This window comes from Anguilla rostrata, chromosome 17 (assembly GCF_018555375.3).
Source record: "Anguilla rostrata isolate EN2019 chromosome 17, ASM1855537v3, whole genome shotgun sequence".
Taxonomy (NCBI): Eukaryota; Metazoa; Chordata; class Actinopteri; order Anguilliformes; family Anguillidae; genus Anguilla; species Anguilla rostrata.
The window spans coordinates 23,592,378-23,607,217 of record NC_057949.1 but is presented as its reverse complement, the minus strand read 5'-3'; the positions used below and the strand labels follow the sequence as shown (position 1 = coordinate 23,607,217).

The 14,840-nt window shown below is 47.4% G+C and overlaps 1 protein-coding gene and 1 long non-coding RNA gene across 4 annotated transcripts in view; one reads left to right on the top strand and one right to left on the bottom strand.

The window, feature by feature from the left end:
* Positions 1-14,840, bottom strand: part of LOC135243666 (serine/threonine-protein kinase LMTK1-like) — a 40,863-nt gene that overhangs the window by 19,646 nt on the left and 6,377 nt on the right. The window contains exon 2 of the mRNA XM_064315643.1: positions 353-486. Coding sequence (XP_064171713.1) covers positions 353-486 — 134 coding nt within the window. The remainder of the gene's footprint in view (positions 1-352; positions 487-14,840) is intronic.
* The window catches only part of LOC135243668 (uncharacterized), a 28,791-nt gene that overhangs the window by 10,248 nt on the left and 3,703 nt on the right, over positions 1-14,840 (top strand). The window contains exons 2-3 of one of the 3 annotated variants that reach the window (XR_010326738.1): positions 381-502; positions 6,303-6,498. This is a non-coding gene — a long non-coding RNA (uncharacterized LOC135243668). Of the gene's footprint in view, positions 1-380; positions 503-3,081; positions 4,246-6,302; positions 6,499-14,840 lie in introns of those variants that run through there. The other 2 variants (XR_010326739.1, XR_010326737.1) reach the window with 2 other exon arrangements.

The window sequence follows — 14,840 nt, the reverse complement described above, 5'->3', positions numbered from 1 at the left end:
AATCGCTATATTATGAGCATCTGCTAAACCCCAGTAATGTCAAGGCACACAGACGCCCAGCACGAGCTGAAATGTTAATTGGGTTGTTGGGGTACGAAATATTTCATTTGGGGTGCAGTAGTTATGGGGTGTGTACTCTCTTTCTCCTCTCCAGGGGCTTAGACTAACAATGAAAACACAGATAACCCTTTTCTGTCTGCACTCCAGAGTGAACCCAAAGCCCTCTTTTCCAAAAAAGGGATTCAACATCATACTATACATGTTTGCGGATTACATGCTTTTAGTTTAAAATGTGACTTGTGTAGTTTCCTGGTCTGCCAGCAGGGGGAGGAGATTGACAGAGTGAGCTCACCTTGAAGCCGATGTCCCCCTTCTTGCAGCACAGGCAGGCCAACATGAGGAAGATGAAGGTGAAGAGGCCAGAGAAGGAAACTGCGACCACGGCCAGAGAGGACGACCAGGAAAGCTCGCTTAGCGGGGCGCCGTCTGCAGGACAGAGGAGGTATAACTTTACATCTTTATTTTGGACAAAAAAAAAAAAAAAGATTCACCTTGTGCCTCGCAATATATTCCTCGTTTAATGGAAACTGGGTCAGAATGGTGACGCACTGCATGGACGCTGATGACTTGATTGGCCAGATGCGTTTCCTATTGTGCAGCGCGAATAGCACAGCCCTTGTGACAAAATGAAACCAAGATTACAGATGCAGCCTCGTGTGGTGTGCACGTAGACGCGTTCCAAACGCCGGGAAATTGGATTTTTGCGTCAGTCGTTTTGTAAAAATTGCTGGCATGCGCAGGCATCTCCGCGAGTAATGATACCCTGCATAATCGGCTCTGCTGTTAAGCGAGGGCCGCGGAGGCTGCAATCAGACGTATCCGCGCAACGTCCCGGGAAATAACACGTTGAAAAACTGTTACGAGTGGAATTTAAATCAGCTTTTCATTGCGGTTTGCGACCGAAATGTAATGTGCTCCGTGAATTGGGTTTGCATAATAACCGCGCCATAACAATGTGGCTTTTCTTCTTCCTTCGAATTCTGCATTACACGGGAGAAGAGAATATGATTATTTCGTTCCTTGCTGAATTTCATCAGCTGCGCGAGAGCGCGGTCACATTCCTTTGGTGGGCAGAGATTCAAAGCTCGGTTGTTTTAGAAACACTATCCCAAAGAACGGATTTGTAATTCCCGTTGTCTGAACGATCGTGACATCGCAGAGGAGGAATGCACCTGCCCCTGCAACAGTCCCTGCAGTGATGACCACATACTGTGATACTGTTCTCCTGAGACTCGGGCATGACATCATAAATCCAACAGCCTGCTTTATAGCTTCTCCATCCTCATAAGCTGCTGCTCTCAGAGAGAGGGACGGAGAGAAACATGGTTTACACTGATGTGTACACAGTGTATGGCATGTACGGTACACTTTGGCAATATTTACTTTCTGTCATTCACACCAGTAAAGCATACTGACTTGAACTGAGCTGAGAGATGCATAGAAATAAACGCACAGATGGCGAGAGAGAGAGAGAGAGAATATGATGTCATGAGCAGAGAGAGAGAGAGAGAAATTGAAAATTGAATTCAGGGTGGGGGTGTCAGATGGTGGGGAGCAAGGGGGAGGGGCTGCTGTCTCCCTGAGGAACCCCATCTTAGCAGTCCTGATGCAGTTTGTACAGGACACCTTGTCCCCATCCTCTCACACAGGGGTTTAATCCCTGCCCCCATCCCTCACCCGCTCAGACGGGACCACAGCGCCAAGTATGGCAAGAGTCAAGCGCAGCCAAATACTGAGACAATGGGCTCTCCAGAGCCACTGGGACCCTGTGCAAACCCATTCTTTCCTTACTGGCTCCCATTCAGGGTGGCCTATGGAAACACGTAACTCCGCCCACTGTTTCTAAGCTACATACAGCCACGAAGCCTTGCCTGTCCTGAACGTATACATTAAATAAATTCACTGCTTCTCAGAAATGGCCGTGATCAAACGGCTTCGACGGCAGATCGCGTCATTTAATTTTATCATGGAGTTGTTTATTTTATAGTTGCTGTGCTGTATTTGTCCTCTCCTAACAAAGGCCGGTGAGGCTACAGGCAGCTCAAGTGCTAACTTGCATTTGGGGGGATTTATATGGTGGTAGACAATCAGCTTGGGAAACTGCCTAGCATTACGTCTCCTAGCAACACCACACAGCTAAGTTATGAAGGTAGGACCCCACATCACATGACATGCAGTTATTGCTTGCAGGCTTCCCATACGTCAAAAATATATTTGTGATGGCATAGCAGTTTTTGAATATAAAACTACATTTCAGTGCCATTTTGACACTTAGAGGCCCTTACCAAGGAACCTTACAAGAAGAAGCTGAAATGTTTGCTCCTGTTTAATTTAGAACTCAGCCATTGGAGTGTGTTCTCACTATAATATAAATATTTAAATTTGTCTTTAAATCTCATCTCTACCACTGCACTTTTGCACAATCCCAATGTAATTTATCTTGATATGGTTATTCAAAACGGCATTATACGTACAATTTCCTGGTGTTTTTAATATTATTTTACATTACTTACATTACTATAACATTAATTTAACATTATTATATTATTATAAGAGCAATTGCAGATAATACTTAGCACCCCAATGGCTCATTTTCACTGACAGCTCCTAAACTGAAAGACAATATGTGCTTCAAATTTGGGCGTGATGGTGTATAGTGAAGAGTTTTCATCTGTAAAACAATTAATGTGTAGTACTGTACCCCGTCCCTAGGGGGTACCACTGGGAATGCATGAACCCTTCTGGACTTGGTCCTGCATTGCACTGATAAATAAAAAGAACAGCCTTTAAACTGGGAAGAGGCACATAAATTTTGTGCTGGCCTTCTAGCCGCCTCTCGTAGAATAATTTCTCTCGGCCACTGCTGCCGGGGCAACCTTGGCGGCGCTGCCGTGGAAACAGACGGAATGTATGGGCGGCCCATCCTGTCGGATTGCCTCCAGCAGTAAGTCCGTCCTTTTTTTTTTCGTTTTTTTTTTCGTTTTCTCGTATTTGCCTTTTCCCACAACGCCCCGCTGCCAGGCTCTGCTGGCCCACAGGAAGACGGCGAAAGAGCAACAGGAAGCGTGGCAGATGGGAAATCGCCCCGACATGGCGTCTCTGGATCACATGGAATTGGGCTGCTTCGAGCTGTGTCACAGTGCCCTTCTGCCGCGTCCCTGCTGTTGCCATACGAAGCGTCCAAATAGGTAGAGGGGGGAAGAAAAAAAAAAACGACACGGCCACACATGGAATCAGCCAATCAGATTGCGGGTGAGCTGCGCCTCAGAAGGTGATTAGACAGGCAGAATGGGGGCGGGGTTACCCCGGAGCACCCTCTCACAGGCTTGCTGGGGTGCCGTGACCTGAAATTCCTCAAAACGCAATGCGCCCTGGGGCAGCCAAAACAACAGGGGGCAACTATGAAACCCAGAAACAGGCTGGAGCAGTGTCAGATTCTCTGGACAAACCCCCTGCCTCTCCCCCAGCCCACCCCTCCCATCCCCTCCACCTTCTCTAAAATGATTATGAACCTCCCCGCTGTGGGAAAGAGGCCCAGCATGAATATTTGAAGAGCACACATTTCTGCGCCAGCAAAATGAGGAAAAAAAAAAAAAACACTTAAGCTAAGCTCCCGTCCCTCTTATTAAGATCCCATGTAAACAGAGAGAGAGAGAGAGACATGGGGTGGGTTGATACAATCATTCTGTTCTCCCGAGCCCTGTGCCAATTGTCTTTGTTAAACAAATTAACTAACGCCCAATATGCAGGTAAACGCACATACATCCAGCCGGGACGATGTTAATTTGTTCCGCCGAGATTATGTTAATATGTTAATAATGAAGGACGCTGACACACGGGTATCCAAGGAAACGCGTCATTGTAACGTGGGCGTGGACGCATGGGGCGGGAGAGGAGCCTCTAAGCGCCCGTCTTCGCCTCTCTCTCTCTCTCTCTCTCTCTCTCTCTCTCTCTCTCTCTCTCTCTCTCTCTCTCTCTCTCCCTCCCTCCCTCTCTCTCTCTCTCTCTCTCTCTCTCTCTCTCTCTCGCTCGCTCCTTTCGTGCTTGTGAGACTTCCCCCCCGAACCGCCTCTCACGCGGTGTCTGCTGTTTAAAACCTGAGCCTGAATCGTCCCTTCCGCTTCCCCGCTTTCAAGCGCTTCCTGCCCGAACGGAACGCGGGGCAGCGGGGAAACGAGGAGCGGGAAGTCCTGTGTGACGCGCTCACCCCCCACCCCCCCCCCCCCCCCCACCCCCCACGGCCAGTCAAGCGCTCCTCTTTCAGCTGGACTCGCCAGCTGCGTTTACAGAACTGGAAATGACCGGTTTTTGCATGTGTACGCGCACACGTACAGAAAGTCGCACGCGTAAGAAATCCCTGGACGTGCCGCATTGGTACCAAGCCGCTCGAACACAAACACAGTGTACGCAATGCAGGGTTCTTTGGCAAAAGCACGCATGGGAATCAACCCCACAACCTCCTGCAAGGCCAGCCCCTTATCCATCAAGGCACTGGATCCCTGGATCGATAGTTACATCTCAGCACAAACTGGAATTCCTCATTTGTTCTGTGAGACTGTATCTGGTTTCACCTGACAGGAAAAGCTATGGGTTTTACAAGTGGGTATTAAAACCAGCGCTCGGGATGTGATCTTGGCAGCAGTGCAGTGCGTGTGTGTGTGTGTGTGTGTGTGTGTGTGTGTGTGCACAGTGTGTGTGTGTGTGTGTGTGTGTGTGTGCTTGCGCACGTGCGTGTGCGTGTGTGTGTGTGTGTGTGTGTGTGTGTGTGTGTGTGTGTGTAGAGAGGGTGGGGCAGTTGAGTTCAGCCCCTTATCTCTCTGGAGAATGACGGTCTGTCTGCCAACAACAGTCCCGCAGTGTGGCTCCCCATACACACACACACACACACAACACACATACACACACACACACACACACACACATACACACACACATACACACACACACACACACATACACACACACACACACACTCAAAGCACAAACACATATTCTCATGCACACGCTAAGCATACACATGCAAAAAACACCTACATTAAACACAAAATGTGCACTCAAACACACTCAAAACACGCATGGCTGCTCAGGCACTAACACACAAAGATGCCGTAACATCCGTACACACACAGGAGAACAAAGGTTTACATTCACAGCAACACATAGCCGCCTACTGACAGCACAAAAACAAAGACACCCATAGACACATACACACAAACACAATAAAGAACAATGTATCACACAGGCACAATTACAGAGCAGACAGTGTGATACAGTGTATAGAGTGAGATACAGTGTGTAGGGACAGTGTGATACAGTGAGCAGAGTGATATACTGTGAGCAGAGACAGTGTGATACAGTGTATAGAGTGAGATACAGTGTGCAGGGACAGTGTGATACAGTGAACAGAGTGAGATACTGTGAGCAGAGACAGTGTGATACACTGGGATAGTGTTTGCTCCTAATACAGAACTGTTGCTATGGTCTTAATCTGGTGTGAAAGGAGTGCAGGACAGTGCAGGGCATCATCGTGCTACGCTATGCTACACTATGCTATACTATGCTACACTATGCTACATTATGCTACGCTATGCTACACTGTGCTCCACTATGCTACACTATGCTACACTTGCAGACCCTGACCTTTCCAGCCTGGTAAAGGTCTCTCCTCTCCCCTCCCCTCCCCTCCCAGGCAGGGGTGTGGTGGACTGCTCTGACATTTTATAGATGGGTTTGACAGGGGGGTGAGGGGTGTGGTCTCAATGGGGCATCAAGCTCTAAACATTCAATTGGATTGGTCTGGCCTCCTGCCTGGAGCCAATGAACAGGAGCGATTGGGCACACGCCCACCTCCCAGCCCATCTCTGTCATGGGGCAGACCAATGCTGACAGGGCCTGTGTTTGACCTGCAAACACTGAGATAGAGGACATAAAAGTCTGAGGTGTGTATGTGTGTGCGTGTTGTGTACTGCAGTGTGTTTGTGTTGCTTTGCATTGTGTGTGGTGTGTGCGTTGATGTGTGTGTTGCGTGTATGTATGTGTGTTATGTTTGCGTGTGTGTGCGTGTGCGTTTGTGTGTGTGCGTGTGTGTGTTATGTGTGCATGCGTACGTGCGTGTGTGTGTGTTTGCGTGCGTGTGTGTGTTATGTGTGCGTGCGGTTTTATGTGTGTGTTTGCTTCATGGGACAGCAGGACAATGACTGATGCAGAAATCCTCTTTCCTACATTAAATTGACATTCCCCAGAAATGCTGACTCAGAGCCTGAAAAAAACCCCATTGCCCTGCAAAAGGAGATGATGCTGACAGCACCGTTCCCTCTGAAAGAGAGGGAAAGATGGAAGAGAAGAGAGCAGAGAGGGAGAGGAGAGAAAGAAGGAAGAGACAAAGACAGTCAAAGGGAGGGAGGGAGCCAAAAAAGACAAGGAAAAGGATGAGAGAAAGTTATGAAACTGAAACAGATGGGTGTGTGTCTGTGTGAGAGAATGAAACTGATACAGGTATGCGTGTGTGTGTGAGTGAAACTGAAACAGATGTGTGTATGTATGTGTGTGTGAGAGTGAAACAGACGTGTGTGTGTGTGTCTGTGTGTGAGAGAGTGAAACAGATGTGTGTGTGTGTGTGTGTGTGTATGTGAGTGAGTGAGTGTACAGGGTTGAGCAGGCTGTCAGAAGGCTGTAATATAAAGCTACTGTCTCTGTGCCATTTCACCACAGCGCACAGACACTGTGACTCATCCATCTCTGTAATGGCATTACATCACTCCAGCTCTTTAATTCTGCCTCCGTGATCATACATCTTCAGTCACAGATATTTATAGATTAAACACACCTACACATGCAGACGTTGTACAGGCTCACGCATGCATGCATGCACTACTATGTATTCGCTCTCTCTCTCTCTCTCTCTCTCTCTCTCTCTCTCTCTCTCTGCGTGTGCACATGTGCATGTGCATCCATGCGAGTGTATTTTTGTAAAAGTGTGTATATGTGGGTATGTTTGTGTGCATTCATCCGTGTGTGTGTGTTTGTTTGAATGTATGTGTGGGTATGTTTGTCTGTGAATGTCTGTATGAATGTCTATGTGTGTGCTGCTTGGCTGCTTGTATTCCACAGTGTTGGTGTTACTTTATTATTATTATTATTATCATTATTATTATTATTATTATTATTATTATTATTATTAGCTGCAGCGATGACTGCTCTTTCTGTGCATCAGTACTCCCTTGTCAGGCTGGTGTAAAGGTCTCTTCCCTGTAGAGTATAAGAGCATCTGGTCTGGTTAGAGAGGAAGTACACAGCCAAAGCCTGAACTGCAGTATCACTCTGTCCTTCCTGTGGGAGATTCCACTAAAAATAAAACAAGGGGGCAGAAAGCACACAGACAGGCACGGTGTGGAGTGAGAGAATTACCGTCGGTACAGGCGCCCTCCCTCCTTCCCCGTTTTGGTCTGGCCAGCTTCTGTGCATCCTGCTCTCCTCTACCCTCCCTCCATCTCACGGGGTCTTCGCCAGGCGCTGCGCAGTCGAACACTGTGTCATCACTGCGCAGTGCTCCCTACTGTGCAGTCACAGTTATTCTCTCATCACTGAACAGTCACTTCCTCCCTCATCGCTGTGCTGTGCAGGCTCCAAACCCATGGCTAGCGGTCTTTAGTCCACACCAGAGAGAGTCGGGTTCTAAGCCCTTTTCATTTCTCTGAAGTGTGAAGGCTGAACCCATGATCCTCCCGGTTGGGGGGGGCAGCTGTGCACATGTGCAGCCTCCTCAGTCAGACAGCGTGAGGATCACCCTTCACTTCCCCGACTTTTTCCCTGACTGCCTCGACAGCTGTCGATTCTTCAGCTCTCAGAGAGAGAGAGAGAGAGAGAGAGAGAGAGCGAGCAAGAGAGAGAGAGAGAGAGCGCAGCAGGTTTGTTTACATAACCGCTCTCTTCCCATGGCCGTTGCCGTGAGCCACGTGTGTGTGGCAGATGAGAGGCGTGCACATGGACTAAGCCTGCAGGAAACTACATCACAGTTCCCACACAGGAACACCACTTTAGTCTCAGTGCTAATGTGCTGTTGTTCACTGGTTATTTGCACTGTCCCTTCCACACACACGATCACCCTGTCACAAAGACACAGATACGGTTACAGATACACAGACACACCAAGACATTCTGTCTCACAGACCCCCATCGGCATAAACACACTTGTCCCATACAAAAACTCAAACACACAGACAGAGTTGTCTACAGGCTTTTTCTGTCTCTCTTCCACTCCCACTCACCCAAACTGTCTCTATAGGTCTTTCTTTCTAGTGAACAAACATTCTTTCTACTTCTCTCTCTCTCTCCCGTCTCTGTCCCTCTCCCTCTCTCCCTCTACCCCCCTCCCCCCCCCCCACCACCACCTCCTCCCCGTTTCTCATTCTCTCTGGGATGTGTGCTGGCAGATTACCAGACCTCGGTCCAATCAAACTGAATGTGGAGAGGGAAGCAATGTGTTACATATTGCATGAGATGGTTTGTGACAGAAAGCCAACAGCCATATAAGCCAAGTGTGCTGGGATCCAGGGTGATATGTTCACAGTATGCTCTGCTTCATTACACCTATATACTCACACACACACACACACACACACACAGAGGCATAAACACACAAGCACACACAAACACACACACGGTGTGTAAGCTCTTTCTCTCCTCAGCACTAAGTCACGTCAGCTCCATTATCCAGCTTCCCGCATATGCCCGGCTCTGCTGTTGTGAAGCCCCATAAATCAGGAACCCAGTGAGGTTCAGCAACACCAGCCAATCACAGCTCTCCTTTACAACACTGCCTCAGCCTGAGCGCAGAGAACTCTGGAGCACAGGGAGGATGCAGGTTCAGTTCTCAGCAGGGTACAGCCGCAGGGCCTTTTGAGCACAGAGCTTAACCTGAGCTGTTTCTCTAAAAATCTAACTGTGTTAACGGGTGCTGTCGACTAGATTCAATCAAAACCACCAAACCATGTTAGAGAAAAGTGCAATTCAAACGAAATGCGTTCATAGATTTGTCTAGCGCCGCATCACAACAAATGGACCTTTCTTAGCCTTTGTAAGTTCTGGCGGGGCCGGTCAGGTCTTGTAGCCAATGAGAGAAATTTGCCCCTGAGTGACAGCCAGGCAACACGGGTTGAGACTGCACATTCCGCCAAAAAACGTACCAGCCTCTTTGAGAACTAAAATTAGTTGTGTAGGTTTGGGACTTTACCAAATGCAATGTGAAGCTGTATATTCTGATATATAATGAGTACATTCCTAATAGTTTCATTTCTATATGGCGGCAATAGGATGATATCAAATTCTTCTAACTCTTCAAACTGTCATTTCATATAAAATTTCTACGAATGCTTAATTTTTTTTAATTAACTGTATTTTTTAAACTTTATGTAGATTAATATAGACACGTGTGTGGCTGTTATAGTGAATTACATTGTTGTGCTCTTATTTTTTCTTACCTTAAAACAGTGGGGATTATTTGGTGAGAAACTGACTTCCTTTTTTGATAAAGTGCTCGACACCAGTCTGGACACAGCCAGTTCCAGGTCCAGCCTTTTCCTGTTTCCTGCACCTCTTGCCAGTATGAGAAAGAAGGCAGAGGGCATTGCTGATTTGACTGAAGCTGACTATTTGCTGTAATTCTGGTTTGAATTTAATTGATTTTTACCTTTAGGATAGCGTTGAGATTTTGGCTGAATCTATACTTAAGTCAAAATGTTACAATAAAACACCCAGTATAAAGTATTAACCAAGAAACAAAGTGCATAGATAATAAAACAAAATGTAGGACAGAAAAACTCCAGTATGGCTCTCTGGGTTCAAGTGAGCGTGACACCATCCACTGAAAAGAAATTATGAAAAAGGCCTTTATGGGGTGTGGGGGAGCAAGTGGCTAGTCTGGGTTTTTCACACAAAGCCCTAGACAAGAGTGCATTTTCATGAGGCAAAAAGACCTATAAATCAGAACCCACAGATAATTCAGGAAAAAGAGACATATTCCCTGACCCCAGAAAATATCTGTCCAGAGGAACACTTGGACAATCATGGAAATGGAAGGAAAAACAATCTGAAATATCAAGTCTGGATGTTTAAAGAAACAATGAGACCAAGCAAACACGCACGTTATCTCTGCTACCACTCTAAAGTAATGACTAGCCATGCTTGCTTGCCTAATATACCGACTGATGAGGAAAATGCTTCAGTATGCCTTTTTTCAATATGCAGTTAAAAGCTCTACTTACTGCCTCTTTGAGTTGAGTCCCCAGGCGTCTCTTAGACACCCCTGAGCATAAACACGGCCCTTTCCTTGGGGAGAAAGGCGTAAATCCACAATTACAGATCAAAACACACACTAAACAGCCTGCTGCCACTGTATCTCCATACTAATGGGTCATGCAGCAGTACGAAAACCACCCATAGCCTATTTTTGCTTTAATATTATTCTTGTCTTTTTCAAAATAATTACGTATTACAACAGTGAAGGATGATGTTTGAAGGATGCTTTGTATCTGTGCATCTGTATAAAGTGCTATATGAATAAAAATTAGATTAACTGAAAAGAAGACGGGGGAGGGTGTTGTTAGTGGGTGTTGAGACTGTGGTGAAGGGCAGCCCCATACAGAACAGCTGCATGCAGAAGCACAGCTGCATGCAGAAGCGCAGCCATGCAGAAGTGCAGCCCCATGCAGAAGTGCAGCCCCATGCAGAAGTGCAGCCCCATGCAGAAGCGCAGCCCCATGCAGAAGTGCAGCCCCATGCAGAAGCGCAGCCCCATGCAGAACTGCAGCCCCATGCAGAAGCGCAGCCCCATGCAGAACTGCAGCCCCATGCAGTGTCGCAGCGGGCAGACCTGCCTCTGCTGGCTGACTCAGTGCTGCCACTGAGGGCCTGCAGTTCGACAGAGCTGTCCGTGGTGCTGAAACACAGGTGACGCACACTGCAGTGAACTGGCACAGACACAGGGAGGGAGCCCAGCGTCAGAGAACACAGAGAGATCGAGTGACATTGGGAGGCTGAGGGAGAGAAGAGGAAGGAGGGAATGGCATGATGTCATGGGCACATGCTCTCTGTAGCTGCTCTGTTCACAGCTCTCCATGTACGCTCACAGCTTCTCTCCATCTCCCTCCCTCTCTTTTTCTCTCACGCACTCCTGCACATACCACTGCTGCTTAGGAGTAATCAGTGATGTCATAATGCCTCATCTTTCCTGTTCTACACAGAAAATCATGTGAAACACCACCTGATTCTTAAGATCAGCCCTTAAGGACATGTGTGTGTGTGTGTGTGTGTGTGTGTGTATGTAGATGGGATGGTGTGTCTAACAGAGATGGTGAATCTCGCCGAGCAGAACAATCAGTATCAAGCTGTATGGATCGATGCCACAATGGTGTTTCCACTCAAGCTACAAAAACAAACAGAAAGAGCGCCTTGCTCCAGATCAGGTTGCAGGTGCACTTTCTGCCGAGAAACGACTTCAAAAACCAAAACAAACAAAAAACAAAACCCCAAGCCAAATTATCTGGACGCGTCTTCTCAGATATCTTCAGTTCATGCCTGCGTCATTGTTGTACACAGAGGCGATGACCGTCCGCTAGCTTGTGCGCGCTAGCGTCGCACCGTCTCCACCTTACGCCAGGAGGACCTCTTTATGGGCCTCGCCTGTCAGTCGCGTTCACGGCCGTCAGATCCCAACAACGCAGCCCTCTGCGCACCCGAAACCAGTCGACCGCTCACCTCACAGGTTCTGCCCTGACCCGCGTGCAGAAGCCCGGCTCTATCGAGCTCCTCTGAGGGTAGGAACAACGAGAAAATCAACCAGACGAAAATAACAGGCGCATATGAATTCAATCTGAAAATAAGGCGATAATCTGCTCGGGCATCTGCCACTCGACTCGAATCAGTTCCAACCTTTATGGTCTCGCAGGGAAGTGTGTCGTGTGTGCAGGGTCAAGCCCCGCGTGATTCTGAGATCAGAAATGGGTGGTTCAGAGAGGGAAGCCCCCAGCATACCCCTCTTCTTATTCAGACTGGAGATCCTCCCCTGGAAGGATGCAGATTTCTGCAGCGCAACCTCGCCTCCGCCCCGCCCCCCTTCCTGGAGGGCAGGCTGTGCCCTAAAAGGCACACGAACATCACGTCCACCTGAACACGATGTGATAAAAACCGACGACATTTAGGAGCCCAGCGTAAAGACCGAATGCAGAATCACTGACCAAACCAGCATCGGAGACCAAACCGATGTAGTAAATGTGTAGCTTTGACGATGGCTGGGTGTGTGCGTGCGTGTGTGTGTGTGTGTGTGTGTGTGCATGTGTGTTAGCGCGTGCATGCGTATGTGTGTGTGTGTGTGCACTGAGTGAGGGAGAGGAGCTGATGCCAGCTTGGAGCTGACAGGTAGTCTGATTTACGGCGGCTCCTGAATGCACAAATTAAATTTGACCTTGAGATCAAGCAGGAGAGCTGGGTAATCTGTCCGGGAAGCGGGTGCGGGTGCGTGGGAGGGGGAGGGAAAGGGGGGGGGGGATGGGCAGTTGCGCGCGCGTGCGCCAGACCATAAAATACCCCGGTGACGAAAAGAGAAATGAAAGCACGGCCCTGTGAAGCACCGGGATCCCCGACCCTCGTCTGAAAATTCCGGAACGGCGAAACGGCGCTCGGCGGCACCCGCGTCGGGCCCGCGCCGTGCCAGCGCCACACACGCGCTCCTCCGGGAGATCAGAGCCACTGCAGGAAGCCACATTCCCTTTGATAAACGAGTACCTGGCCCTACCCCCCCCCCACACACACACACACACACACACACACACCGTCACAGTCCTACGAGCACAGGCCGCTCGGTCGCCGTGGGAACGCAGCGTAGCGCACAGCGTATGCGAGTGTAGTCCCGTGACCGCAGCAGGCTTAGACAAACGCGCCTCTCCTACCTGGAGAGGGCTCACAGCTGGAGGAGGAGTACAGTTTGTCCGTAGCACATGTAGATCTGTGTGTTTTCTCAGTGAAGTTTCTTCTCTTGCACATATGCAAGCTTTCTCTGTTACTCATTTTGTACATGGATGGATAGATAGTTTCTCCGCTGAACGTTTTATGTGTACGTCTATGTTTCCTCTTAGGTTTTTTTCTGCTAATGAATATATTTGGATTCACTGTAATGCATATGCATGTATGGTTTCTCTGTGATTTTACACATGTGCACAGGTAAAGTTTCTCTGCTATATGCCTACGTAGAGACCTATGTATGCCTATGTTCTGTGTGTACATGGTGATGTGCAATGTCTCTGCAATCGGCTGTCTGTAAATGGGACAGCAGGCAATATAAATGTTGGCTGTTGGGGGAAGGGTGTGGTGATTTTTGATGCTCAAGGGGGCGGGGGGAGGTGTCATAGAGAGCAGCCTCTGTATCAGTTTATCTATTAAAACCCATCAGACTATGGCACTGACTGACTAATAAGGATGACAGTTTAGTTGGCAGCTCATGTTGCTGCTTCAAATGCATTTTCAAATTTACAGTCTAATTAACTAACTACCCTATGTATATATATATATATATATATATATATATATATATATATAAATCAAGGAAGCTAGTGATTAAATATTTAGCAGTCCTGATCTATATTCAGTCTTTTTAAGGTTAATATCCACCCTGTATTAGTTGGAGAATATGCTGTCACAGTAGCTAGACTGCTAGACAATTCTCCTTTTGAAGATTTCATCTGCAATGAACACTTTCTCAACTTGCTCAACTGCAGTCGTAGTCTGGATCTTTTTTCTAACTGCTGATGACTTGCTGTGTAGCATTGGGCCGGGGAAGCCTGGACTGAAACCTGATGACTGCCAGGGAAACCCTCGTCGCAGAGCGAGCGTTAACCTGCAGCTAAAATAATCGCCTCCCCTGAATCCCGAGTGCAAAAACAGGACGCCAGAGAATCGATCAGCTGTCACCAACGCCTTGTTTACTAAGAACGGCCTCCTACTCCTCTTTTCGTTTTCCTTTTTTTCACGTGAAAGACAGGGAACGGGTTTGTCAAATCTCTGACTATCAGAATGCCCCTCGTATGTCTGGTAAGCGAGGAGAGTTGGGGAGGAGCTTGCTGGCCGCTGTGCTTCCTACACAACAGCCACCATCCGATCAGTAACAATCGGAAATCGGGACTGGTTCGACTGGCCAATTAAATGGAAGTCAGTGACTCCAATGATGTTGAGTAAGGAGAGAGAGACGAGTAAGCGAGCCAGTCCCCCTTTTTTTTCCCCCTTCTTCTTACTGGCTATTATTTTTGTCAGTAATATGACACTGACAGTTTTGAGCAAGCAGAGATAATTATTTTACCAGTGAAGAGGGAGGATATTGAAGAGAACAAACCTTTAACATAAGCAAGAATTATACAAGCAAATGAAGAATCCAGCTCGACAGAGCGAAAAATGCCATGTGCCTGGCCTTAGACGCGCGTGTTTATTTTTGTTTGCAAAAACGCATTTAAATTAATTTAAATTTGCGTGCTGTGTTGCATGCACATTGTTCATATGCGCAAAGCCAGCTTCACAAGTGCTCAAACCTCATTTTTTTCACATCGGGTATGCTGGTGACGATAATAATAATGAAATGTATTATTATTAATAATAATAATAATAATAATAATAATAATAATAATAATACATTTATTTTATATAGCACTTTTCATGGTCTCAAAGACACTTTACAATACATGATACATACATACAAACATTTTTTTTTACATTAAAAAAAACGATGTTGTTTCTTT